At 33.5% G+C, this 27689-nt stretch overlaps 4 protein-coding genes across 6 annotated transcripts in view; 2 read left to right on the top strand and 2 right to left on the bottom strand.

Annotated features, from left to right (window-relative positions):
- The window catches only part of LOC133173135 (malate synthase-like), a 32386-nt gene extending 23972 nt beyond the window's left edge, over positions 1 to 8414 (bottom strand). For both annotated transcript variants that reach the window (XR_009718996.1, XM_061308075.1), the window contains exon 1: positions 8326 to 8414. The gene's annotated coding sequence lies outside the window, so the exon portion shown is untranslated. The remainder of the gene's footprint in view (positions 1 to 8325) is intronic.
- LOC133173550 (uncharacterized) lies at positions 5647 to 6684 on the bottom strand. Its single transcript, XM_061308533.1, has one exon. The coding sequence runs from the start codon at positions 6682 to 6684 to the stop codon at positions 5647 to 5649; it is 1038 nt and encodes a 345-aa protein (XP_061164517.1).
- An 81-nt stretch (positions 8415 to 8495) lies between the features above and the next one.
- Positions 8496 to 17040, top strand: LOC133173776 (NTF2-related export protein 2-like). Of its 2 annotated transcripts, XM_061308811.1 has the most exons (4): positions 8496 to 8531; positions 9493 to 9579; positions 16319 to 16463; positions 16602 to 17040. In XM_061308811.1, exons 1-4 carry the CDS (start codon positions 8517 to 8519, stop codon positions 16757 to 16759), a joined length of 405 nt encoding a protein of 134 aa, XP_061164795.1. In that variant the 5' UTR covers positions 8496 to 8516; the 3' UTR covers positions 16760 to 17040. The 2 variants fall into 2 exon arrangements, with proteins under 2 accessions (XP_061164795.1, XP_061164794.1); XM_061308810.1 differs by lacking the exons at positions 8496 to 8531; positions 16319 to 16463; positions 16602 to 17040 and adding an exon at positions 10569 to 12099 and having other exon boundaries at positions 9491 to 9579.
- Positions 17041 to 26105: 9065 nt separating this feature from the next.
- LOC133172913 (putative deoxyribonuclease TATDN3) lies at positions 26106 to 27013 on the top strand. Its single transcript, XM_061307750.1, has one exon. The coding sequence runs from the start codon at positions 26168 to 26170 to the stop codon at positions 26987 to 26989; it is 822 nt and encodes a 273-aa protein (XP_061163734.1). The 5' UTR covers positions 26106 to 26167; the 3' UTR covers positions 26990 to 27013.
- The last annotated feature ends 676 nt before the right edge of the window (positions 27014 to 27689 follow it).

Raw genomic sequence — 27689 nt, 5'->3', positions numbered from 1 at the left:
TTTTAAGTTAAATGCATCCTCTTTTAAAGAAAAGTAACATTTGAGACACCAGAAAAATATCGCACCTTAAAAAAAACATTCGCATAAGATAAATACCATTTTCCGTAAAAAAAATTGTTGAAATTGGTTAATTTATGTCTTTATTCATATTTATCCTACTTCATTTACGATTTTGACGGTTTAAAAAATCCACTTTCCCCCTATGAAAATGTTTACTCCAAAAATATACGAAAGGGGGTATACTTAAATTTTCAATTATCATGTGACCGGAAAATGCGTAACATAAATTATTTTCATATATTTGGGAAGATAAGGAGTTTTTCTACAAAATATCAAAATTTTATAAAATTTCGTGAGGGGCCGAAAAACGGCCTTATCGAAACTCCCCCTTTTCCCCACAACTATGCAATAATGTAATAATATAAGTCATAAATTTTTCAGTTAGAAATTCCCAATTGAAAGGGTACAGACCCTGTACCAAAATGGGACAATTAAGCCCTACAGTTTATTATCTTGACACATAATCAATCAGCTGCTACTAACAAGAAAATTGAAGGGTCAACAATTAAGATACAAAACATACATATCACGAACATGTTCAAACAATCTATACCAAAGTTTGCTGAAATCAGGCCAAATTGTTGGAAAGAATTTCACAGATTATTTTATCTTTGGTAACCATGCATGGCAAGACTGTTAAGTGAAATTAAAAATCAATACATTGAGTTAAGTACCCTGCTGTTGTCTAACTGAAACATTTACCAATATGAAAACTCTGAAATAATTTAACTGATTAGTGCTTCCTGGTATGGCAACTTCATTCATCAAAATTTTAAATCAATTAAGAGACTTTGTATGTTGAAAGAGTCTACTAGATCAAGTAAAAGTTTAACTTTCTATAGAAGGTGTACCATCTTCAAACAAGAGGTCCAAAGGCCACAGTGCTCACCTGATTCAGAATGGCCCTTGCTTATCTTGAGAAAAAGATATATAAAAGAGTTTTTCTCTTCTATATTTGTATAAAATTTTTGACCCCATATTGTGGCTCTACCCTACCCATTGGGGCCATGATTTGAACAAACTTAAATCTGCATTATCTGAGGATACTTGCATATTAATATAATTAATCATGCCCCAGTAGTTCTGGAGGGAAAAAAAAAGCTTTTACAGACTTTTTTCTATATACATGTATTCCAACACTTCTTAAAGCACCCTTGGGGTCTGATTCTATTTTCTTAATCTGCACTTCCTGAGGATATTTCATATTAATATGAATCTGCTGTTCTTGAGAAAAGGGCCTTTGAAAGAGTTTTCCTATATATTTCCATCTTAAAACTTCAAATATTGTGGCCCCGCCTTGGTCCCAAAGGCCATGATCTAAACAATCTGATTCTGCACTACCTGAGGATGTTTGCATATTAATATTATGAATCATGACTCTGATCTTTTAAAGACGAGGATTTTAAAGATTTTCCCCCCATAAATTCCCACGTAAAACTCTGATCCCTTATTCTGGCCCAACACTATCCCTGGGAGCCATGATTTGACAAAATCCAATCTGCATGATCCAATAATGCATGCATATCAATATACATGTAATTCATCATGGCCCTGCTGGTTTTGAGAAGTCATTTAAATACATGTACTTTTTAATATATATTCCTAAGTGAAACTTTGATCCCTTCTTGTGGCCCCATCCTACCCCAAGAGGCCATGATTTGAGCAAACTTAAATCCACACTTGTTGAGAATGCTTGCATATTTAATCACTAATCACAGCCCTGCTTTTTTGAGAAGATTTATAAACCTTTTTTGTTATACCTATAATCCCCTGTAAAATGTGTATCCTCTATTAAGGCCCCATCCAACCAATGGGGGTCATGATTTTAACAAACTTGAATCAGACTACCTGTCAGGATGCTTACATATTAATTTACTTGAGTGATAATAACAAAGCTGTTCTTGAGAAGAAGATTTTGAAAGGTTCTTTTCCTATAAATTCCAATGTAAAAATTTGATCTCCTTGCAGTGGTTCTACAATTCAATTCAATTCAATTTATTCACTCAAATACCATGTAAATGGTTACATGAGGTACATAAACATATAAAACATATATACATATAATACAGTGGGTCAAGCAAAAGGTGAGATTAATTAAGCTAGCTAGGGAGTACAGACCATACTATTAATCTTAGTTATAAATGTACATAATTTTTTCAAAGAATCAACATCATTTTGGCACATAACTTCACAAAACTTCATAATGTTTGGCTTAGAACAAAATTTTGGGTTCAAAAAAATTTTCCTCGCTTGGTTTAAAGCACTACATTCTAAAATATAATGATATTCATCTCCTATCTGATTACTATCACATAAGCTACAGAATCTTTCACTTCTTTGAGTACCATTCCATCTACCTGTTTCAATTGGAAGGTGGTGGTTTGTGGTTCTAAATTTAACTAAAGTTTTTCTAAATTTACATGATAACAGTGTTAAATATTTTTCGCACTCAAAATTGGTTTTAAAAATTCTATAATTTAAACTTTTTGAAGATTCTTGAACTTCACTATTCCACTTTTGAATATATTGATCTTTTAATCTTTGTTTGACTGTAGCAGTTATCCATTCTACATTATAGAAATATTGCTCATACCATATATTTGATAAACCACATCTGTCAAAAATATTTTGTACAAATGAAATCCAGGAGTTTATCATTTCTCCTTTATCATATTGTTTACATAAATACATATATACAATTCTGCACAATTTGTTTTCTTTCCCATACACAAGTTTTGCCCAATATTTTACCATTCTTGAGTAAATATTTATATATAATGGAAACCGTCCAGTTTCTCCATAAATCATATTACTTGGAGTGGTACTTTTTAAATTCAATATATGTTTCAGAAAACGTAAATGTACTCGTTCAATAATATCAATATTTTCATAACCCCATATTTCACAGCCATATAACAATACTGGTAAAACTACTTTATCAAACAGATCCAATTGACATTCGAAGGGTAGATTAAATTGTCTAATTTTACGTATCACACCATACATTGCCTTTTGTGCTTGTTCACATAGGTGTTTTCTTGCTTTATATAATGAGCCTGTACGAGAAAATACAATCCCCAAATAATTAAAATCTTTGACTACTTCTATGACACTGCCGTTATATGTAAAAATATTTTTTGGTTGTCTACCCTTTGAGAAAATAAGTATCTTTGTTTTCTTAATATTCACACACAATTTCCATTTTTCACAATATACGTAAAATTCATTTAATGCTCTTTGAAGATCGTCAGCAGTTTCCGCAAGTATTACAGTATCGTCGGCATAAAATAAGATAAACAATTTCATAAACAAAAACAGCTCATCCTCTATACCTTTGCTAATGCTAGACAAACCGACAATATTCTTTTCTATCAAAAAATCTTCCAAGTCATTAATATACAATGAGAATAAGAAGGGCGATAAGTTTTCCCCCTGTCGTACACCAACATTACAGTTAAAAAATTCTGATGACACACCATTCATCTGTATTTTAGATTTGATACCATTATACATATTTCTAACAAAAGTAAAACATTTACCGTTAACCCCACTTCTGAAAAGTTTACACCAAAGACCATCTCGCCATACTGTATCAAATGCTTGTTTGAAATCTATAAATGCACAAAACAATTTTCTTCTGCTGTTAATTAATGTCTGTGATAAGAATTGTAATAATAGGATATTGTCCAAAGTAGAGTAACCTTTTCTGAACCCAGTCTGGCTTTCTTTAATGAGTGTGACATCTTCTGCATAATTCTCTAGCCGATTACTTAAGATTCTCGTAAAAAGTTTACCCAGACAGCTTAAAAGGGTAATCGGGCGATAATTCTCAGGATGGGTTGGGTCACCCTTATTTTTGTAGATTGGTTTCAGAATACCAATTAATCAATTTTCTGGTACAATACCAGTTTCGAAAATAAGATTAAAAAGATTTTCATAAATTGGTAAAAGGTTTGGTAAGGTTGTTCTTATATGCTCATTTAGAATATTATCGAAGCCCGGGGCCTTACTGTTCTTCAAATCATTAACAGACGAGGAGATTTCTTCTCTAGTAATTGGGTAGTCTAGCAGCTCATTACTATTGTTATCATCTACATGTAAATAGTCCATCCAGTTAACCTCATTATATTCAATATTACTAGTTTCATTCGTGTCTCTAAAATAACTAAACATCGAGTCTATATCCGTAGAGCATTTATCTGATCTCTTAGTACTATTAAGAATGTCCCAATATTCTTTTGTATTTGCTGTACGTAATTTCTTTAGTTTCTGCGATATATCTTTTCGATACTGTTTTATTGATTTATCCATTATCTTTTTGTAATTTTTACTCGCTTTCTTCAAAATTTCTTTATTTTCACTCGTTTTGTTTCCATTATTTGCGCGCTTTGCTAAATGAAATTTTTTCCTTGCTGTTCTACAGCTATTGTTAAACCATGGTTTATCCTTCTTTACGTTACAGGTTCGGTAATTTTTTCTTCCGAATGATTTCTCAGCAGCATTGAAAAATATATCACACATTCTTGAAATAACATTATTGTTACTTTCTTTATTAACGTTATTTGAAATTCTTAAATTCAACAGTTCCTGTTCAATACTTTTTAACGAAAACTGGTCAATGTTCTCACGAAAATCGTCTGCTTTGTCATTCGACCAAAGCGTCACACGTGACTGGTTAGATACAGGTGTGTTACTAACTGTAGATATATTTTGCTCGATGGCAATACTAAATGAAACAGGGTTATGTACATCGGAATACATTTCACAAAAATCTAGGATATCAAACTTTCTGAACAGTTTGAACAGTTCCATACTTGATAAAACATAATCAACTGTACTAGTATTTTTACAAGTGAGTGCTCCTACATGTCTATCGCTACCTACGCGACCATTAGCAATATACACATTATTATTTATACAAAAATCTATCATCTTATAACCAAAGTTATTATTTGAAAAATCTTGAACAATCCTGTCAAGAGGAATGTTTACATTCTCAAAATAAGTTTCAATATCGTTATTTTCACATTCAGCAACAGCATTACATTGTTTAACATTTGTTAAGAATTCATCTGTTATAATAAAATCATTCAATTTGCCCACTCTGGAGTTAAAATCTCCCAACAAACAAACATATTTACAGTCTTTGGTGATCGATATAAGATCTTGTTCTATTTCAGTAAAACAATCTGGGGATGAATATTTACCATTTTCTGGAGGAATGTATACAACCCCAAAATAGATGTCGTCTTCAAAATTAAATAGCGATTTGTTACACTTGAACCATAATACATATTTACAGTCTGTATTAATTATTTTAATATATTTGACAATTGAATCTCTTATTAATAGAGCAATGCCACCTGACTTTACTCTAGATAATTTACATCTGTTTTTTAAAAATATGGAAAATCCAGGTATTTGCAACTTATCGGTGTCATCTGTTTTAGTTTCGGTTAAACCAATTATATCATAAGAAGAAATGAGATCAGTGAATTTGGTATATTGAAGTCTTCTATTTACACCACATACGTTTAGTGACAAAAGGTTTATTTCATAATTTGCTGTCTGGCCTCCGGCGTTGTCCTATGTGGAGGAAACTGGTCCAGTATAGCGGAATTTTTTGTGTGCAGGCGACTGAGTATCTGGATCGCTGTCACTGTTCGCACGGTTTGAACCTGTCGAGGTTCCACGTTGAGACCACGGTGTATGCACCCGATTATCCGACTGTTCTCCTGTTTGTATAGCTGCGGCATTATCGAGCGAGCCCTTCTCTTCTGTGCATGGAGCGGATTCTAGATCTTCAGGCACGTACAAATCACCATCAATGTACAAAGTGTCTTTGACTAGTTTTACTCGTCTGTGTTCTTTTCTGGCCTGGCGGATTACTGGGTACAACTTTTTTCGTCGCTCCTCAACTTCTGGGGGGTACTGTTCATTCACCCATACGTGCGTTCCTTTTAGTTTCCTGAGGGCTTGTGTTCTAATATATTCTCTATCTTGAAAAAACGAAAATTTTGCAACTATGTTTCGAGGTTTTGTATTGTATTCGTCATATTTGCCCATTCTGTGCACTCTCTCAAAAGAGATGTAGTCATAAATTTTCATCTTGTGTTTTAAAAAATTACGTAACACTGTCTCACAATTTTCGTTTCTTTTTTCGGGGATTCCACAAAACACTAAATTGTCCCTCATCGATCTGCTTCGAAGATCAGTAATAGATTCTTGTAGCTCAACATTTTTCTTTTTTAAAGATTGAACACTTGAATTGAGTTCCATGTCCATTTTCTTTGAACCATCTCTTAACTGTTCTAATTCTTTCTCAGCAATGTGTTTCACACTGTCAAACATGTCACTTATAGATCTGGCACTCACCTCTGCCTCTGTCACGGTCTCTTTCATTGTTTTTATTTCACCCTCAAATCTTTGCATCTTATTTTCAAGTGAAACAACTGCTTCTGCCAATCTATTAATAGTACTCATTTTATTCTCAATATCACACATTCTCTTTTCCAAAGAAGAGCTGTTTGTTTCAATGTTTGTGAGTCGTGCATCTATTTTAAGAAGAATGGTATGTAAAGTACTAAGAGAAATTTCACTTGTCTGTTCATGAACCCCCTCCATTCCTCCATATATAACTGAGTGACTTTGCGATACTAAGTTCGCAGTGTCCGTTACTGATGTAGTTACTGAAGTAGTATCTGTCATGTTTTAAAGTCTCCACATACGGAAAAACACAAAAGGTAGAAACCCTATGTATTGAGTTTTGTGTTCAAGACGTCGTGAGACGCCATGAGTAGTTTTCATATAGTGTTCACAGTCTTATGGTCACTGAATAAATTTGGTAAAATAAACTTCAAGACTCACCAAATCTTGCTGGTTTACACTCCTATGAATATTTACACATTACTTGATCTAACATCACAACTTTAGCTCACACTTGATGTTATTTGTAACTTTTTTAACCAATTTTTGCGGAGCTCATTTTCACACACCTTTTCTCTCTTTGACCCTTGACCTCGCATCTACCCTACCCCTGGGGGCTATGATTTGAATAAATTCAAATTGGCACTACCTGAAGATGTTTGCTTATGGCTAATCAAGACCTTGCTATTCTTGAGAAGATAAAGATTTTCCCTATATATTCCAATGTAAAACTTTGATCTCTTATTTTGGCCACACCCTATCACTGCATTAGGGCCATGATTTGATCAAATCTATACTATGTAATAAAATCTTGAAGTTTCATAAAAGTTTCATTTTTTCTGGCCCAGAGCTTCTTGAGAAGGAAACTTTTAAATGACCCTAACAAATTATGAATTCTAAAATATCTCCCCTTGAAAGAGGTCCGGTGGCCCTTCATTTGAACAAATTTAAATCCCCTTTAACCATCCAAGGATGCTTTGTGGCAAGTTTGATTGAAATTGGCTCAGTGATTCTGGAGAAGTCAGAAATGTGAAAAGTTTACAACGATGATGGCAAAGACTACAACAACAGACAATGGCCAAATTTTGATCAGAACTTGAACCTTTGGCTCAGGTGAGCCAAACAATAACTTTAATCTCTTTTTCATTTTTCCAAGTTTTTACAGCTGTTACAAAATTATAGTGCAGTCAATATATATATATATATATAAATCTGTGTATAAATTTTGGTCAAAGCAGAATTCATGCTTTTGTTTTTTTTTTTATGAAAGTTATTTATAGAACAGATAACTATATTCTTGACCCTAGGAACCTAAAGTAAACTCAGCCAAAAACATTCAATTAAGGTGCATATTTGAACATAACATCCTGAACAATTCTTAACTCACTGATCAGGAATTTCAATTATACCAAAAGAAGTGAAGCCTTGCTCTTTCAAACCATGACCTTATTAAAGCATTCTGTGTTGAGCTCTTCATCAGAACAGGTATGAACACCTCAAATCCAATGTCAATTTTTAATCACAGAAATTAAATTCTACTTTAGAGCAATAGAAGTCATACTCTTTCAGTCTTTTACCCATTAATTACAATAGAATTATTTGTTGGTAGGGGTATAATAAACCTGCAAATGAATCCACTTACCACAGACAAAATGATGAAATTTACAGGCAAAACCAGACAAGATATTATTAATAAACATTGAAATATTCATTGTAAACTACTTTCTTTCAGTTTGATACTTGCCTGTAACACTGCACAGTAACGCTTTTTTTCAGAAGTCCTGTTAACTATTGCTTTTCTGGGAAAATCACTTTAAAAATTAAATTATTTTTCTTTACCTTAAAATTAATGAGATCTACTAAATCTGATGACTTCACGGAAAAACCACAGTCAGGGTCAAGAAAATCTGTGCATCGAACCACTTCGTCGCAGTTAATGACCGACTTAACTAAATATTCATAATACGTTTCTAGACTTCAGGATAGAAGAGTGAATTTCCGGTTGAGATAGTCTCAATTTGTTGTAGAATATGCCACCAACTGAGGTATTTTTCTCATGTAATTAACTTGAGAAAACACGGGGGTGTTGAAAAGAAAATTCAAAAAAACCATTTCTTAAGAAAAGGGCACGAAATTAACATATTGGTTAGAATCATGTCTTTAAATACCACATTTCTCTCCTAAACTGATAACGGGTGGGTTCGCCCTGATTTCTTGTTCGCTCTGAGTGGTTTCGTCCCAATAATACCTCTGTTGATTCCCCTTTTTACATTAGTTAGGTGTCAAATAATAGCACAAGTGGATTTGGGCAATTTATTTTAACAATTCAATAACAAATGCTTGTTTATTTGCGAACTGTGTATTATGGGGAAGGTTTAATTTGTTGACGGTGCTACAGTTAAGGGTAATTTATTATGAGTGTTGGTAATATAGGTAGGCAAATTCGGGCCAGGGCAAACTGAAAAACCAGATTTTTCAAGATTTTTTAATTTTTTGCGTTAATACTTTATCAATCAAATTGAAATTTTCAGATAAAAACTCTGGTCCCTGAATTATATACAGGGAAACCTCTTTATCTCGAACTCAATGGGACCCAGAAAAAAACTTCAAGATATATTCGGGGATTCGAGATATCCAGGGTAAAATACTTAAAGAATAAGGGGTTGGGACTTCCAAATCACTTCAACATATCCATGGTATTCGAGATATCAGTGTTCGAGATACCGATGGTCAACTGTAATAAAGTTAACATTGTTAATGATCAATTGCTGAGCTTTGGTTGAAGTCTGGATCTCTTTCTTTTTAAGTTGAAGCATGTTTTCTTATTGTTGGACTAAATTAATATTGTTCAGTTATGATTTAAAAGCTTAAAGAAAAAGATCACACCTTTTGGCCATGGGGTGTGCAGAACCTAATTACTATAAAGAAGATGTAAACTTTGCACCTTTAGCTACATTGTTTCCCTAAATTTCTTGATATATTTTTTTTTTTTTTTGAATTTGACAGGATCAAGCTGCTAAAATAGACCAGGCAGCGGAGGCAGGAGAACAATTTGCCAAGCTTTATTATGAGACCTATGATAAAAAAAGACATGTGAGTAAATGATTCTCAGCTATTTTAAGTGTTTAAAAGGTGCTCTTTTTAATAATAATTGAATTAATTTTTGGTATAACATGCACAGTTTAGGTCAAAATCTAGTAAATGAGTTTTTTTCTGCTAAATCCTGTATGTCAAAATAATTTAATGTAAACTTAATTTTTCCCGTATTTTACAGCTATAATTGAATTGCTGTAAATATACATAAATAAGCACACTCAAAATTTAACGCAGTTTCCCTCATCAAATGATAAGTGTCATCATAAATTAGCGTATTTGGAGCCTAGCCTCTATATGCATTTGTCTCAATCATTTATTGGTGTGTACTTGAATTAGCGGACAAGAGGCAGCATAAAGGGTGCTGAAATATGATTACTACTTAGATAAGTAGGTATGTAGAAATGAAGCATTTTCATGGAATTCAACTTGAAATCATGTCAAAATTAGCCTGGATACCAATATTGAATTAAATATTTTTTAAAGAAGCAATCAAAAACATATAAATTACCATTTTCTGAAAGACTTTAGGCAATCTGGATACAGTTCTTTTATCTGATCTGGAAAAATATATCTGGTTGTCTTCATTTTTCATTGAAAACGACAATTTAATGTACATTTTTTCATTGGATATGCCAAAAAATTTTGTCTGGACACTTTATTTGACCAAGCTGTAGTTATACAGCATTATTTCAGGAATTCCTTTGTCAAATTTGAGAAATCCATAGGCACCTTTGATTCACTAGATCTTGACCTTAAGATCAGAACTATTCCATTTAGTTGAAATACAAACCTTGGACTAATATCAGGACTTTTCAAATAATTTTGGAATTATCTAAATGATAGTACATGTACTTGTATTGTAAAAAGAAGAAAAAAATTAGAAATTGACTCTTCAGAGATAAGGCCCAGATGTCGATATCCCAATCAAACATAATGAAAGTGTCCTACACGCTGTTCACTGTCTAAATATCTTTAATTTTTGGCAGGAATTAATGGCCAAAAGCTAGATTCCTGTTACCAATTCATCTGTAATTATAAAAAAAAAACACAGCGTGATGGCAATGATGGTAGAATCTCCGGAAATCATAAGGAAATTTTACATGGCAGCAGTTCACAGAGACCTGTCTATAATAGAAGATTGTGTCCTAGTCCACGGTTTGGATGTCAATTACATATTCACTGAATCTTACATACCTTCACACCATACTGCAGGTACAGCATTACACATAGTTGCTGAAAAGGGACACACTGATATAATAGAGGGAATGCTTATGTTAGGAGCTAATCTTTGTCTTGAAAATAAGTCTGGTGATTCTGCCATGCATATTGCCTGTAAACATGGAAACAGTCAAGCTGTTCTCAGCTTCTTAAATAATAATCACTTTTCCAAAAATCTCCAAAACAACCATGGCATTACTCCTCTTATGCGAGCAATTTTCCGATTTGAGACTGCCTTCAAGGGCAACTACTTGATGATTGTTAAGTCATTGATTGAATATGGATGTGATGTAAATCTTTCTCCTGAGCATTCCAAAACAACTCCCCTCCACATGGCTGCAGAAAAATGGAATCCTGTTTTATGTGAGCTTCTGATAAGTGCAGGAGCTCATGTGAATGCTAAAGACTCTAAAAAATGTACACCACTTTTTACAGCTGTATCTCGAATGAGGATAAATTCAGAGGTTGTGAAAGTTCTTGTAAAAGCTGGTGCTGATTCTAATGATGTCAATGCAAATGGAAGGAATCCATTACACATCACAGTCTCCAAAAATGATGATATGAGTGTTGTTCATCTGTTGAAAGGGGGAGCTAATCCAAATGTAGCTGACAATGCAGGATTAACTCCCCTTGTCATTGCAGTCCATGAAAATAATACCAAGATTGTATCACATTTACTGTCGTATGGGGCTGATGTGAACTATATACCAAATGAACAAAACAATATTTTGGAAAGTTCACTTGGGGAAAGGCAAAGCATTTTAGGTATTGCAGTGTCAAATGAAAATACACGTATGTGTAAGCTCCTACTTCAAACTGGAAGTGATATTTTGAAGAACAGTCTGAGAGGGAGGAATTTATTAACCATGGCTGTCCGGAAAGAAAACATGGAGTTAGTCAAGCTGTTTCTTAGACTGAACTATCCACCTCAGTCTCTGCCACTGATGTTTCCTGTTAACCACCTAAGTTCCAAATCTGCTGACATTTTCCTATTACTCCTAAAGTGGGCAGTTTATCCTGACATATATGACTTTGAAGAATGCTTATCCAAACTGGATGACTCAATTATTCACAGTGATATTCACAAAAAGAAGGCAGAAGAGCTGTTCTATAATGCATCTCCACTTCGAGATATTTGTTGCAAACATTTAAGGAGACTGTTGGGGTTGGACATTCATAAGAAGCTACAGATGTTACTTGAGGAGGGGCACATTGCTCGAGCACATGCTGATTTATTATTACTGATACAAGAACTGTAGAGTTGTTATTTTGATTATATATTTTTATTAGCTCACCTGAGATGAAAGCTCAAGTGAGCTTTTCTGATCACATTTTGTCCGGCGTCCGTCTGTAAACTTCACATTTTCGACTTCTTCTCCAGAACCACTGGGGCAATTTCAACCAAACTTGCCACAAAGCATTCTTGGGTAAAGGGAATTCAAGTTTGTTCAAATGAAGGCCCACACCCTCTTTCAAGGGGAGATAATTAAGAATTAATGAAAATTTGGTGGCATCTTTTAAAAATCTTTTTCTCAAGAACTACTGGGCCAAAAAGTTGAAACTTATATAAAATCTTTCTTACGTAGTGTAGATTCAAGGTTGTTCAACCCCACCTACCCCTCCAGGGGGTAGGATGGGGCCACAAAGGGGGGGATCAAATTTTTACATAGGAATATAAAGGAAAAAATCTTCACAAAACATCTTCTCAAGAACAGCAAAGCCATAATTAGACATATTGATAAGGAAACATCCTCAATTAGTGTAGATTCAGGTTTGTTCAAATCATGACCCCCGGCAGTAGGGTGGGGTCGTAATGAGCAATCAAATTTTTACATAGGAATACATAGGAAAAATCTTTAAAAATCTTCTTCTCAAGAACAGCAAAGCCATGATTGGTCATATTTATATGGAAGCATCCTCAGTTGTGTAGAATAAATTTTGTCCAAATCATGACCCCGGGGGGTTGGATGGGGCCACAATGGGTGATCAAAGTTATACATATTAAAATACATAGGAAAAATCTTTAAAAATCTTCTTCTCAAGAACAGCAAAGCCATGATTGGTCATAATAATATAGAAGCATCCTCAAGTAGTGTAGATTCAAGTTTGTTCAAATCATCGTTGGTTGCTCAAAGAGGAAAATTCACTCGTCGGACCTCCAATATGGCAGCCAACAGGAAATAACTCTTGCTGAATTCAGGCCTATTGAAAACTATCTATAGGCATGTTTTTGCAGGTTCACAATGCACATGAAAACATTGACATTTTATCCCAGGACTTAGTATATATGACTTGTTCCTGCTTTATTTAATCAAGATTGTCCTGATTAGAATGGAAATTTAAATAACATTGTTTAAATTTTTCTCCATTTAATATATATGTAATGAGAAGGATATATTTAAAGTTGATTAATCTGTGATATCATTGTTGATTTGTTGTACATTTGTGTGATATACTTATTCCGGTAAATTTTCATTTCTGTTATTAATATATATATATATATATATAATATATATATACTGTAGTCTGTTGATAAAAGAGTACTGGTAGTTTTGATTAGAAAATATTCTGCAGTTATTATGAAATCATATATAATGATTTTGGAGTATCAAGAATGTTTTCATCATAGTTAATAGAATTATTAAATGATTTTATTTTAACTGTGTATTTAAGATAAACATCACTGAACTGTCTGGGGTGTAATACTAGGGTAAATCTTATGATTATGACAGATGACGATCAAATGAAGTAATGTTTCTGTATAGAAAAGAAAGATGCTTTTTAAAAATATACGTTATTAAAAGCATACACTGTGCTTATTGAAGAGTGATATATATATATATATATATATATATATATATATATATATATATATATATATATATATATATATATATATATATATATATATATATATATTTTTTTTTTTTTTTTTTTTTTTTTTTTTTTTTTGGAAACAGCTGATTAAGAAATGTCTTTCATTTTGAAAAAATCATGAAGGTACAATGTATCAATATCATCATTAGTGATAGTTTATCAGAAGATGAACATCAAAATTCTTACAGTTGGAAACTTAAGGAAACCAGCACTATTGTATTGTATTTGTTTTGTTGACCTTGCACATCATTTGCCCTGAAATCAATTAGGAAGTCCAGTGATCTATCTTGAAATTATTAATAAATACATTACATTTGGATTTGTTTGCTTATTGAATGTTTTCTTTTGTTATTATTGAGGATTACATAAACAGTAAGAAGATGGTGAACAAGACAAGCAGATTAATGCCCATTGTGTGACAATCAAGAAAGTGAAAAATTAAATATCAAATATGACAATTTTTTCATATTTCATTTAACATGAATGTTTACTTTTAATATGTAAAATCTCCACAAATCACAACAATCTCACAAAGGTTGAATAATTTGTCTATGAAATAGCATACATACATCAAAGAGGGCAAAAATTTATCATTTCTGCTTTGTCTGTCCGAATTTTCTCAAGCAGAGAGATACAGTTCTGCAGCTAGACTTCCCAATAGAATAAAATTGTCATATACTGGTAGTAACCATTTATTTCAATAATGACAGACATCAAAACTGATGAGACATTTGATTGACATATATAGGCACCTTTTTAGTTATGAAATAAATGCCTTCATTATTAAACAACAATTCCATTGATAATTTAAGTATATGAAAAACATTCCGAATGAAATGCTTATTACATGATTAATTAGTGATGATCAATCATGAAATTGGAAGTCATACTCAACACTACTTACATAAATATTATTAACTCTTTCTTAACAGGAACAGACATACATGTACTTGTTTTGGTATGGCTGTCTGTCTGTCTGAAACAAAATCATGTCCAGGCTATTTATATCTCATCTGTGATTAAAATGGGTCCAGACTTTGTTTATTGTTTTGCATTACTAAAAATGTATCATGATCTTGACTAAAGGAAATATCTCAAAGGTCAAGGTCACTGGTAATGAGATGTTGCAATAATATCTGGGCTTTAACTCTCAAAATCCTTAAACAGAATGGATTCAAACTACAGTGTACTGTTGATATATCATGATCTTAACTCAAGGTCATATAACAAAGGTCAAGGTCACACGACAATGAGATTGTAATCCATAACTTTATAACCCAGTTGCATAAATTCTGATTTGAGTATGAACTTGTCATGACCCTGATACAATATCAAATCTGAAAATTCAAAGTGAAATAGTGAGGATGGTATAACATTATTTTGTTTTTGTCAAAAAACTGAGGGGAGAGAAGGACGGACATATTAATAATATATATTGATATAAATATGTCTATGTCTTCTCCCAGTATGGGGAGACATAGTAATCAACAATTTGCCTTTTGCACTAATGCAACAAATGATATTAGATGTGGTCTGATTAAAATGTTTGACCACTTTGATCAAATAGCATTTTATGAATTGATTGTAAATACGAGGGGTGATCAAAAAGTTTGCGAACTAATTGAATTACTCCCATAAAAAAATATAATTAGGTTTCAGTGTTCATTATATTTTAGAGTAGTCCTCTCTGCATGATTCTAATGCACATCTGCCACCATTCTGCTCATGTGCGAATCATGTGATCCAGGCGGTCATGTGACATGCTCCGTATCGTTCTGTTCACAGAAGCTAAAAGATTATTCCAAGTCTTATGTTTCTTACCATGCAAGTTATTTTTTGTAACAAGAACAGTCCATTTGTCAGAAATGGCCAAATCTCGGCAATGGGATGGGTGGATAAGGATATCCTTTTCCAGAATGAGCATGGTGACCATCTTAACTCAAGTCCTCTGTCTTGGAAGCGTCATTTATCCAGTGTGGAAAAAGTATGGGCACCTTCTTTTTATCATATCTGATATGTTTAAAGTCCGAAGTTAATGATTTTTTAGGGAATTAATAATTATATTATTGTTAAGATATTCAACTATTTTTCTAACTGTATCTTAATGATCTTTCATAACAAATTGCTCAACTAATGACACAAGTCTTCCCCAGCTTGCTTTCACTGGACATCAGAACAAACACCATTTTTAACCATCTCCCCTCCTTCACTAAAACAATCAATCCAATTTATGATTAAAGTTTTGGCAAGCCTTTCTTCTTCATAAACCTTGTACATATTATTATATGTTACTACAAAGGAATTTCCAAGATATATGATAAACTTTACAGTTGTTTGTTGCTTGAGTACGACTGAGTATACCTTTTTTTGTCACAAGTCATCTACATATTGACATCATTTTTACATTGTGACATCACAAACATTGAGCAAAACATAACAACTGCTATTTATAGAACAAGTGTATGACTGTATGTGTGCCAAATTTCATTCTGATCTGAATTATAGTTTTGTAAATATAGAGATAGCTCGCGAACTTTTTGATCACCCCTCGTATTGTTAAAGAATGATGGTACATATATTTTTTTAAAAACTTTCTACACCATATGGTAACTTTGACAATCAATTTTGTTGACAATTATAGATGCTAAATAAGCTTTATCTGGATACTGCAACAATGGTATGGAATGGAAATGGAGTGTCTGGACTAGAGAACATCCAGAAATACCTGGAAGGTTTACCTGTTACAGAGCACAAGATGGAGTCCTTAGACTGTCAACCACTTGCAGGTAATCTATCAAGATACTTTGTAAAAGGAGTTACAATTATAGTTCTTAGGTCACCTGAATCTTAGTGATATTGCTAATTTGCTATCCATTTTTAATTTGATTTCAATAATATTTTAAAATTACTTTCACTTTTCCTAGACAAAGTATCAGGGGGTCAGTTTTCAATAATTGTGAAGACGTACGGGACTGTGAAGTATCAGAATAGGAAAGCTAAGACTTTCCACCAAAACTTCATGTTAACTTCCCAAAACAATTTATGGAAAGTGGTTAGTGACAGCTTCAGATTCCAGGACTGATGGGAGGATACAGCTAGGGAGGGTCATCCACAAGACATTCCACTAGTTTCAGGGGACTCTGCAACAGGGATATTCAGAGAAGGGCATTTCATTTTCTATATACAATGCTCAAAGGATGTTATTGAGAAATAATTTATACAAATTATGGGGAGATTAGAAAAACTGCTCAGTTATTGATCTCCATCAGCATTAATAAACTGAAATTTATAGAGAAGCAAAGAAATGTATGAGCTTGTGTCATATTGAAAAATCACCATGGCTTTGTGGTTTTTAATAAATATTTTTATAAAAAAAATTACTTTTTCACTTTTTAGGCTTAGATTATATTTTTAGGTCACATGAGTCACTCAGTTTTTTTTTTAAATGGAGGGCAGTGCCCCCTTCCAAAGAAAAGAAAATCAAGAAAAGGCAAAAATAAGGTGGGGTCATTTAATAAACTCTTAGAAAGAACCACTGAGTCTGAAAAGTTGAAACTTATATGAAGGCTTCTTGTCATAATGAATAGATTCAAATTTGTTCAAATCATGGCCTTCAGGGGTCGGATGGGGCCACAGAAGAGGATCAAAGTTTACATGGAAATATATAGGATGAAATGTTTTAAAAACTTCTCAAGAACTGCAGGGCCTTGATTAGTAATATTTAATATGTTGACGGTGTGACCTTTTGGTTTTAATTTAGATCAGGCTCATATGTATGTTGCATTACCAAAACGAAGTGTGAACAGTGCTAATTTTAATCAAGAACATTTTATCTACTATTTATCTGCTTTATAGCCATTAAATCAAGGTGATTTTATTTTTTGTCAAATTTTTGTTGCTACTGCGACTTATTTTTCACAAGGTACCTAACTCAGTTTCAGGCACCCCCACTCATTAATTACCTCGATACATTTTAAGACTTTAGATGGGATACAAATATCCGCTTGGGGTTATAAACGAAGGAAAAAACCAGAGACCTCGGAATAGAATACTCGGAAGTCTCTGGTTTTATCCTACCCCCAACCGGAAGTTGTATCCCATCTAAAGTCTTAATATGTATCGAGGTAAATTTCGAGGAATGAATGAGTGGTTTACAATAAAGAGGCTCGACCAGAGACATCTGAAAGGATTTATTTGACAAGAAAAAAGTCTCTTGAAGCGAACGATATAATTTTAAAGTAGGTTAATGATTGATATATGAACAAAATGCGAGCTTGAAGCGGGGGTGCCTGAAATTGAGTTAGGTACCTTGTGGTAAAAATAAGTAGGGGTGTTCCGTATACGAAACAAGTGCCTGTGAAGTGTAAAATAAAACAAAATGAAAGATGAACTTAAAGTAGATCTATTTGCTTGCTTGTTTCTGCCCCCATATGTAACTACAATCTTGTAAACTAAACCAAACAAAAGTGTTTGAGCACCATTTGTAAACCCATCTCATTCCCTCTCACACTGGCCTCTCTTGGTCTATGAAGAACATTTATGGTACAAAGATAAGGTATTTTTGTCTAATTTCTATTATCTATAATTAACAAGTCCACCTGACCATCAAGAACTATGAAAGTATTTTTTGTATTTTATATTATAAAAATTCTTGTATAAATCTCTTATGAGATAGCCTTGCGATAACATTATTTACAATGATTAATTATCATAGATAAATAACAAAGGGGAATAACTCTCAGTAGAATACAAATTAATAGAGCCCTGCCCAGCACCAGAACACTTGGCCAAGTGGTCGACGTGACCACTGACCCTGGGGCCACAAATTTCAAATTTTGGAAGATGCACCCTTGCTCATCATACTAGGCACTTAGTTTATCTGCTATATACCCAGGGGCAGAGGAGAAAATTTTCAAAGAATTAAGGTCAAGATCTAGTAAATGAAAGGAGTCTACATATTTCTCAAATTTGAGAAATAAATTCCTTTAATGATGCTTTATAACTATAGCTTAGTCAAATAAGGTGTATTGAGGCATAATCTGTAGGTAAACAAGACGAAAAATCATATTTTAAACTGTCATTTTCAATGAAAAATTAAGAAAACCAGTCACGAATATGGGAGTTTTTTTCCAAACCGGACGATGGAAGTGTATCCAGATTGCCGAAGTCTCTCAGAAAACGGTATTTCGTATGTTTTTAGTCTCCTCTTTAAAATAATATTAAATTGAATATAGGTATTGGGATTTATGTTCACATGATTTCAAATTGAATTTCATGAAAGTACTTTTATTTTCTACATAATTCTATTAGAGCTGTAAAGTACTGGAAAAAAGTTGAAATTGATCAAAACGTCATAATGGATCTGGCACTAAAAAGACAGTCTAAAAAGTCATTTATAGATTTTGACCTTGAATTAATGCATTTTTCACAATATTTTGATAGAAACCCATCCTAACATCAGAGTCCCTAACCCAAGGGCCATGAAATTCATACCATTGGAAGAGGCATCTGTGCTCATCATGACTATGCTCTATGTTTACCCAGAAGCAAAGAAAAAGATTTTCAAAGAAATGATGCATTTTCACTATATAATCAAGAGAGCCCAGCTGTAACACAAGGGGCCAAAAAATTCACAATTTTGGAAGAGGCACCCTTGCTCATCATAACTATAATTCAGTTTATCTGATTGATATCCAGAGCAGAGAAGATTTTCAAAGAATTTATGGATTTCACTATGTAATCAAAAGAGCCCCACCCTAATACCAGAATCACTGACCCAGGGGCCATGAAATTCCAAATTTTGGAAGAGGCACCTTTGCCCATCATAGTCATCATAATCATGCACTTAGTTTATCTGTTAAATAAACATGAGCAGAGAAGAAGATATTCAAAGAATTTATGTATTTTCACAACATAATCAATAAACCCTCGCCCACACATTAGAATCCCTGTCCACCCAGGGGCCACTTTTCACACTTTTGGTAGAGGCATCCTTGCTCATCATAACTATGTCTGTAGTTTATCTGCTAAATTACAGGGGGAGAAGAGAAGATTTTTTAAAGAATTTAGGCATTTTTCACTATATAATCAATAGAGCAGAGCCCCACCTTAAAACTAGAACCCCTGACCCTGGGGCCATGAATTTCACAAATTTGAAAGTCACCCTTGCTTATCATAACTTTGCATTCACCTTGTTTGCTTAATACTCAGGAGCAAAAAATAAAAAAAAAATTAAACGAATAATATATTTTCACTATATAATAAATAGATCTCCTCCCACTAACAGAACCCCGACCCAGGGGTCATTAAATTCACAATTTTGAAAGAGGCATCCTTGCAGTTTATCTGCTAAATATACAGGAGCAGAGAAGATATACAGTGCATTTTCACTATATAATCAATAAAGCCCCACGCTAACACTCACAATTTTGAAAGAGGCACCCTTGTTCATCATTACTATGCCTGTAGTTTATCGGCTAAATATACAAAAGGAGAGGGGAAGTTTTTTTTTTAAAAGAGTTTATCACTGTATAATCAATACAGCCCCGCCCTAACACTAGAGCCCCTGACCCAGGGGCCATGAAATTCACAATTTTGGAGGAGGCACCCTTGCTCATCATAACTATGCACCACATTTGTTTGCTTAATATCCTGGAGCAGAGAAGATGATTTCAAAGATTTAATGCATTTTCACTATATAGTCAAATACAGTCCCTCCACAAAATTCACACTTTTGGAAGAGACACTCTTGCTTATCATAACTATGCCTGTAGTTTATCCGCTAAATATACAGGGAGATGAGAAGATTTTTAAAGAATTTATGCATTTTCGCTATATGTGTTACATTAAAGTTTTAGAATTCATAGAATTTAAAACTAACTATAACAATTGTTATAGTTAGTTTTAAATTCTATGAATTCTAAAACTTTAATGTAACATATGATCTAAGAGCCCTAACTCCAAAACACGTGTCCCTGGTGTCATGAATTTCACAATTTTGGTAGAGGCCTCAGTGCTTATTACAATCATGTCACCAGTTCAACTGCTTGATGTCAATGAGTAAAGAAAAAGATTTTTAAAGAAAGGTTTTAGCCCCATCCCTCAAGCCCCAGGGGGCGGGGACCATGAAATTCACGATTCTGTTCCCCTTCACTCATATTTGCTGAGTGCCAAAATTGGTTGGAATTGGTTCCGCGGTTCAAGAGAAGAAGCTGAAAATGTTAAAGGACGACGCACATCGCACGACGACGGACGAAAACAGATAGCAACAATAGGTCACCTGAGTGACTCAGGTCACCTTAAAATGACGATCTGGATCGGCTGGAATTAAATGCACTTTCTCTAACGTGGTTAATAAAGCTAGTTTAAAGAATTTCTCAGGAAAAGAAAGTGACATCATTTTTTTCCATAAAATATTTGAGATAGGCCGTTCAAAGAAAATATATTATGGTATGTCAAACGTTGAAATATTCGATCTTTTCCATTTGTATCGCATGTTTTCCATTTATATTGTATAATTAACACAAGTGAACTTGTGATGAAAGATAGTTATAGATAAGTTTAAACTTTAGATTTAAACTTTTAATGTAACATAATTTTAAATTGTATTGTATAATTTTCCATTTGTATTGTATAATTTTTCATTTGTATTATATAATTTTTATCAATATAGTATTATATAATTTTCCATTTGTAGTCTATAATTTTCCATTTGAATTGTTAACTAATCATTTAAGCTGCACATTTTTTACTTGTATTCTATATTTTCCATTTGCATGGTATAAATTCTTATTTGTATGCGATAACTTTTCATTTGTATTGTATCCGAGGGATTGTTTATTTGTTTCGTTACGAAGGATTAAAAACGACTATGAAAACATTATAAGGTTAAATTTACACCTTAAGGAAGGATTCTTCTCATATTTCTGGTATTTAAAAATTAATGAAATTTTCATGGATTCAAGAATTAAGACATTATCATTAAGTGATGGTATCAATTAAATTAAATTAGACCGTTTTATTTTAAAAGCAAGGTCAGGTCAAGGTCATTGTCGTTTTCCTTGACCTTAAGAATAAAAAAAATACCGTTGCCAATCTTGCGATGCCTACTTCTATTTCAAAAGATTAATTTTTTTTTTTTTTTTTTTTTTTGCATAAAAAAGATATTACCATATAGGGTCTATTAGATGATACTACCAAATTGACATGAATAATTTTACTAAAATAGATATTGGCTAATCTGAATTTCGTCTATTTTTCTAGATTTTTAGTTATTTTTATATGCTTCGTATTTTCATTATTCACATATGGTAAAGTAGTCATATAAAGATACAAATTGATACAAAAACACAAAGTTTTGACCGTTTACTAAGAGAGAAAAACACTTTTTACGGATTTTTTGCTCAAATCTGAGATTGGAAGTTTTTAAAAGCTAACAAAATTTTAGTTTGTTTGGAAAATCATATTTATTTGATATATTTTTAAACTTCAGTCCATTATTATTAAGAGGGTGTTGCAGTTCTTCTGTTATTTTCCCTAAAGTTGTAGCAGTTTAAAAGAAAAATTTCAAGTAACAGAAAACGGTCTTAATTTTTTTCAGATACAACGGTATATACAGCACAATGTAGAACAATGTTTAGAACTGCATATCGACTACCAATTTGCCATTAAATGAAGTGTAAATTAGCCACTTAGCAAAATAAGTCAAGTTTTCTGTTTTTCAAATAGGGAATCCCCAATGTTCTGAAAAATTGCCTCCTTGAAACAGAATGAATTTGACATATGCAAAAAAAGACAGGATTTTTCTTCAAAACTGCCATTTCCGATTTTTGTTTCAAAGAGGCATATTTTTGAAAATCACAAAAATCGAATGAAAATTATTATCCATCCGAAATGGAAAATGTGCACATAAAATAGCACATGATTCTTCAGTGTCGGAGCTGGTCTAGTGGTAAAGCGTGTGGACTCTTTGCGAAGATTCTTTTTACCTGAGAATGGGTTCGAATCCTGGAATGGCTGGTATATACATATTTTTTTTCTTAAATAATGGAAGTACAATGCAACATCTCTCTTGAGAGAGAAAGAGAGGGGGAGATGTCGTAAAGTTAATGAGTAATATTTTAAATGCATGCAGAATTAAATTGTTTTCCTTAATATTGTGATCTAAATCAAATAAGACATATATTTAGTGGCGATGTCTTAAAAAATAAAGTACTATCATTTTAAATAATTTAATTTTTTCATACTCATTTCGTTTCATTATTGTTCTGTTAATTAGTTGCTCAGATTTGACTTGAAACAACTAAATTGAAATGACTCAGTGGAATTTTTTGGATATTGCATCAACAGCGTGATTATTTGACACATTTTTATATACATATTAAAAAATATTAACGCATGCTGTCTACAGCACATCTTTCAAAATGATGTGCAAGATGCACTTGCCATTAATTGTGCATTATCGTTCTAACTTTTCGCGTGCAATATGGCGATAGTGACCATAGATGTGGGGAAAAAAAGTTTACTCTCAGGTTGCCAGTCTATAGGATAGGATAATTTTTATTTATAGTCGGATAAATCAACAAGATAGGAAAAACTATGCATGAAATAAACGTAAAATGTGAAATGTTTTGTTATAACAAGCTGGACATACTCGCCGTATAAATAAAGTCATCTACGTAGCATTATCTATATTTAGAGATAACTCTTCATGCGTCGTGGGTATTTAAATGTCCTTCTCGATATAGGGAATAATCAGAAGTTTCTGCAACACCCTCTTTACCTACATTTGAAATTTTCTTTAAGTCTTTGATTGTTTAAAATTTTTAACTAAATTCATTGTTCTATAGTAATTTTGAGAAGCAGAAAAGGAGATATTTTCATACGCCGCCGTTCCGCCAAAAATGTAGTTCCTGCTAGATTTCAAACTCAGTTTACCATTTCTATTTAAAGTTGTACAATTATGACGAGGAAAGAAAAATATGATTTTTTAAATCCCTTACATCTAAATATATAAGACGTATAAGCAAATATACTTTCAATATTTCATTTAATCAGAAACCAGACAAGAATCCCTCCTTAAATAGCTAAATTTCAGGAGCTTTCAGGGCCGTCGCCCCCCTATGCCCTACCAGGGCTTCGTCGTGGATCTACTGACCTTGAGGCGGTTCCAGATCCCCTGCTTCTGAAAAGTCCCCCTAACCAAAGTACTGGATCCGCACTTGGGAGGGAGACTTTCATGCACTATAGGGACTTTTCATATTCACATATACATGTACAGTTATACTTTCTTTTTTGGTTCTCCCTTTTAGGTAACCCAGTTGGTAGGTGTCTGTCATTATTTTCACTTTTATGACTTCTTCTACGGTTTCATTCGACTTTGTTGTGAAGATTTCCAGACCAAATGGGGTTGTCCAGATTTGATGTTTTCTAGTGCAACCCCCCCCCCCCTCTCTCTCTCTTTATGAAGTTTTGGTGTCATTACGATGTCACCGCTTGTATAACTTCCACTTTAAGTTAGGGGTGAAACGATACACCTCCTTCACGGTTCGATACGTATTGTATAATTTTGTCTCGGTTCGGTTATTTTCGATACGATACATTTTGATAGAAGGAAACAAATTCTACGTTGTTTTATGCTTTCTTTTTCTAAATCTAGTCACATATTTTACGAATTTTATTTGCAAATTGACTAGAAGAAATTGATTAAAATTATTTGACTGTCAAAAATTATTTTACAAGCTATCAGTCATCAAAAATTTACGTTTTCTATACTTATTTATACTGAGTAACGTGTTATACCTTATGCCAAACCCGACTGAATAACGATCCCGACCGAAAAATGAACCGAACCGAAAATTTGAGATTTTGCACCGTGTATCAAACCGAGAAAAAATACCGCGGTGAACCGTTTCACTCCTACTTTAAGTTTTGATTTGTTCTTGATGTTATTATATATAGTAAGTGTTTCTAGGCCTGTTGGCAGGCCATGTTTGGTTTGAATCTTATTCAGTCTGATAAACCAAAGACCTGCATCTTCGCTACTTTGCTCATTGTAAGTTGTTTGATAGCGATTTTCGTATTCTGGGTTGACTACCATCAACAAACTAAAATTGTTCTTCTACTTAATAACTCAATAAAATGTCTAAATGTGTATAAACATACCGTATGATTTACATCCGAGTAACTGCGTAGCAGTTTTAGTAATGGAATATGAAATAACCTGTTGAAACAAATGTCTGTGCAAAGTGAGAGGACGGGTGACCTAACTGGCAATGTAGAAAGAAGTGACTGTGATAAACTAGAGTGTTCCAAGGAACGCATGTGCCGCCTGCTTTGTAGCTTCATCAGAGATGTAAATAAATCTAAGAGTGGTCAGCTTTTTATATACTGAAACGCAACATCCTAATTTTAGGGGGAAAATTATATTCAGGTTATAACTTTGTACCTCAAAAGTTAGGACATCTTCAACTTTGCCAAATCGGTAATTTAACGGTTGCATGATTTTCATTACATTACCAGAAGTTGATTTTTGAGCCCTTTTTACAGAAATCAAACATAGCATGTTTAATAAAACATTTGACAACAATTTGTGTTTTCAAGGGTTTGTAGCTGTTAATCATGAGTATTGCACTAATATTCCGAAAAAAACCCTTATTTCTTTTCCCGATGTGATGCCAATATTTCCTGAAAATGACTGAAAGCACGCATTTTCATTGCTCTTGAGGGAAATTCTCAAAATAAAGGTAAAGGAGAGCCGCAGATGCAAATATGCACTACATAACGACTCCTCAGGCTCATGCGTTTCATAAGTATGAATGACAGATTTTTGACCGGAAGTCCAAGGGTTACTACACTACGCCAGGTTAGAGAAAATTCGACGTCAGTATCTGAAAAACAGGCGTTTAAAAATGTCTAAGGATATTTATTTCGCTCAAATCAAGAGATTGATAAACCTAATGCATCGTAGAAATCGAGCTGCAATAGTTGTACATGGCGGACTAGCACGCTGAAATTGAATGGTCGGAATGGAGGATGTGTTACTTTCTAAGGTTTAGAGATTATGCATTTAACGTTTAAATCAATATCTGATGTTTGTAAATAAACTTTTTACCCTACTATATTCATTTTTGAATGTCGAGGTAATGTAACTAATAAATTGTAAAAGTTTTTAAGAATAAGTGAATTTTTTATTCATGACTTTTAGGTTTGTTATCAATAGAGATTTTTTCATTGAGGCAATTCTCCATGTGCACATTCTAACACAACTACAAAAAGATCAGCCGCTCCTGCGGCCGATAATAATCGAACTGTACATACCGGAATTCTTTGGGCTGTTCAAAGGGATTTTTGACTTTTACACCCCCAAAGCTGTTTCCGGTATATGTTTACGCGTACTCACGGTACTGTCACTTGTTGTGAGTGTTGATTTACTGTTGAAGTAGAACAGTCTGTTGTGCACTGAATTTCTGGTTTTCAGACAGTCATAAAGATGGACCCCAAATTAGAGGGCTTCATTGATTGTCACACACATCTTTCGGACCCGGTGTTTGAAAATGACATCCAATATATCTTGGATAATGCTCGAAAATCTGGTGTGGTCGCTGCTCTTGTTTGTACAGAAACGCCGGCCGATATCCCCGTAGTACTACGTCTTTGTGAAAAGTTTCCATATATATTGTTACCTTGTCTAGGGGTCCATCCTGTACAGAAAGATTCTGATGGCGTCGAACGATGCGTCAGTCAAAAAGATCTGGACGAAGCCATATCCGAGATAGAGAAACATACCGACAAAATTTGTGCCATTGGTGAGGTGGGATTAGATTTTCAACCTCGAATTACACCAAACCCGGAACACAAGGAAGCTCAGAGAAATGTGCTTAAAGCTCAAGTGGAATTGGCAAATAGATACAATTTACCTTTGAATGTGCATTCACGGTCTGCTGGAAGACCAGCAATAGCTGCCCTGAAAGAATTTGGGGCCAGAAAAGTTCTCATGCATGCTTTTGATGGTCGACCTAGCATTGCAATGGAAGGTATAAAGGAGGGATATTTCTTCTCTGTTCCTCCATCTATTGTACGAAGTGAACAGAAAGTCAAACTTATTAAGCAGCTGCCAATGGAGCAGATTTTACTTGAAACCGACAGCCCTGCATTGAGTCCTGTGAAAGGAGAACGGAACGAACCTTCCAATGTACAAATATCCTGTGGCCACATTGCCAAAGTGAAAGGTTTATCTCCGGAGGAAGTGAGAAGAATTACAACACAAAATGCAATTAAACTTTTTCCTATGCTGAAAGATATTCTGAAATAAAAATATGTTGATGTCTCAGACTGAGATTGGTTTTGTTATCTTTTAAATTAATAATTAAAGTAAAGGTAGGCCCACAATTAGAAAAAAATCTACCCCACTCAATGATTGAAACTTCATAAACTTATATTAAATTACAAGTGTAAATAAGTTGCCAAGAAATTTTAATTGATGGGTAATTGGACCTGTATAAAGTCAAAATTAAATAAGAATTAATTTGGAATCAAACCAACCAAAATCTTGCTTACAAAGACAAGATACTTTAAACGGGGATGTTCCAAGGAACATATATTGCACATGAAAGCAACATTTTAGGATAAAATCCAAGGACTTACATGTAGTTTGTATCTAATTTCTTTACACTCGTAACGGTAAGACAAAACGCCAAACGGGTATAACGGGTAAAATTTGCTGGAGACGAGCTTTAATGTCCAACTATGAAACCTTCTCCTATATACAAAAAAAATTTATTTCTTTGGTCAAGTATTTCTGCTCATGGTCACACATTGTTTATGATTCTAGAAATGTCGGGTAGACCTGTTAGTGACGAAGCTTCCTATAAAGCATCGAGGCCTCAATAAATTGTTGACCAACAGATAGAAAGGAAGAAAAGGGGAAAAAAAGCTCTAACTTATTTAACTGAGTCCAAAATAAATCAATTCCATATGGTTGTTACTGTCGTGTTTAGAGCGGACCGTATGCA

This window comes from Saccostrea echinata, unplaced genomic scaffold (genome assembly GCF_033153115.1).
Source record: "Saccostrea echinata isolate AGI-Se365-2 ecotype Australia unplaced genomic scaffold, CSIRO_AGI_Sech_v1 ptg000056l, whole genome shotgun sequence".
NCBI lineage: Eukaryota > Metazoa > Mollusca > Bivalvia > Ostreida > Ostreidae > Saccostrea > Saccostrea echinata.
This window is presented reverse-complemented; position numbering and strand designations above follow the sequence as displayed.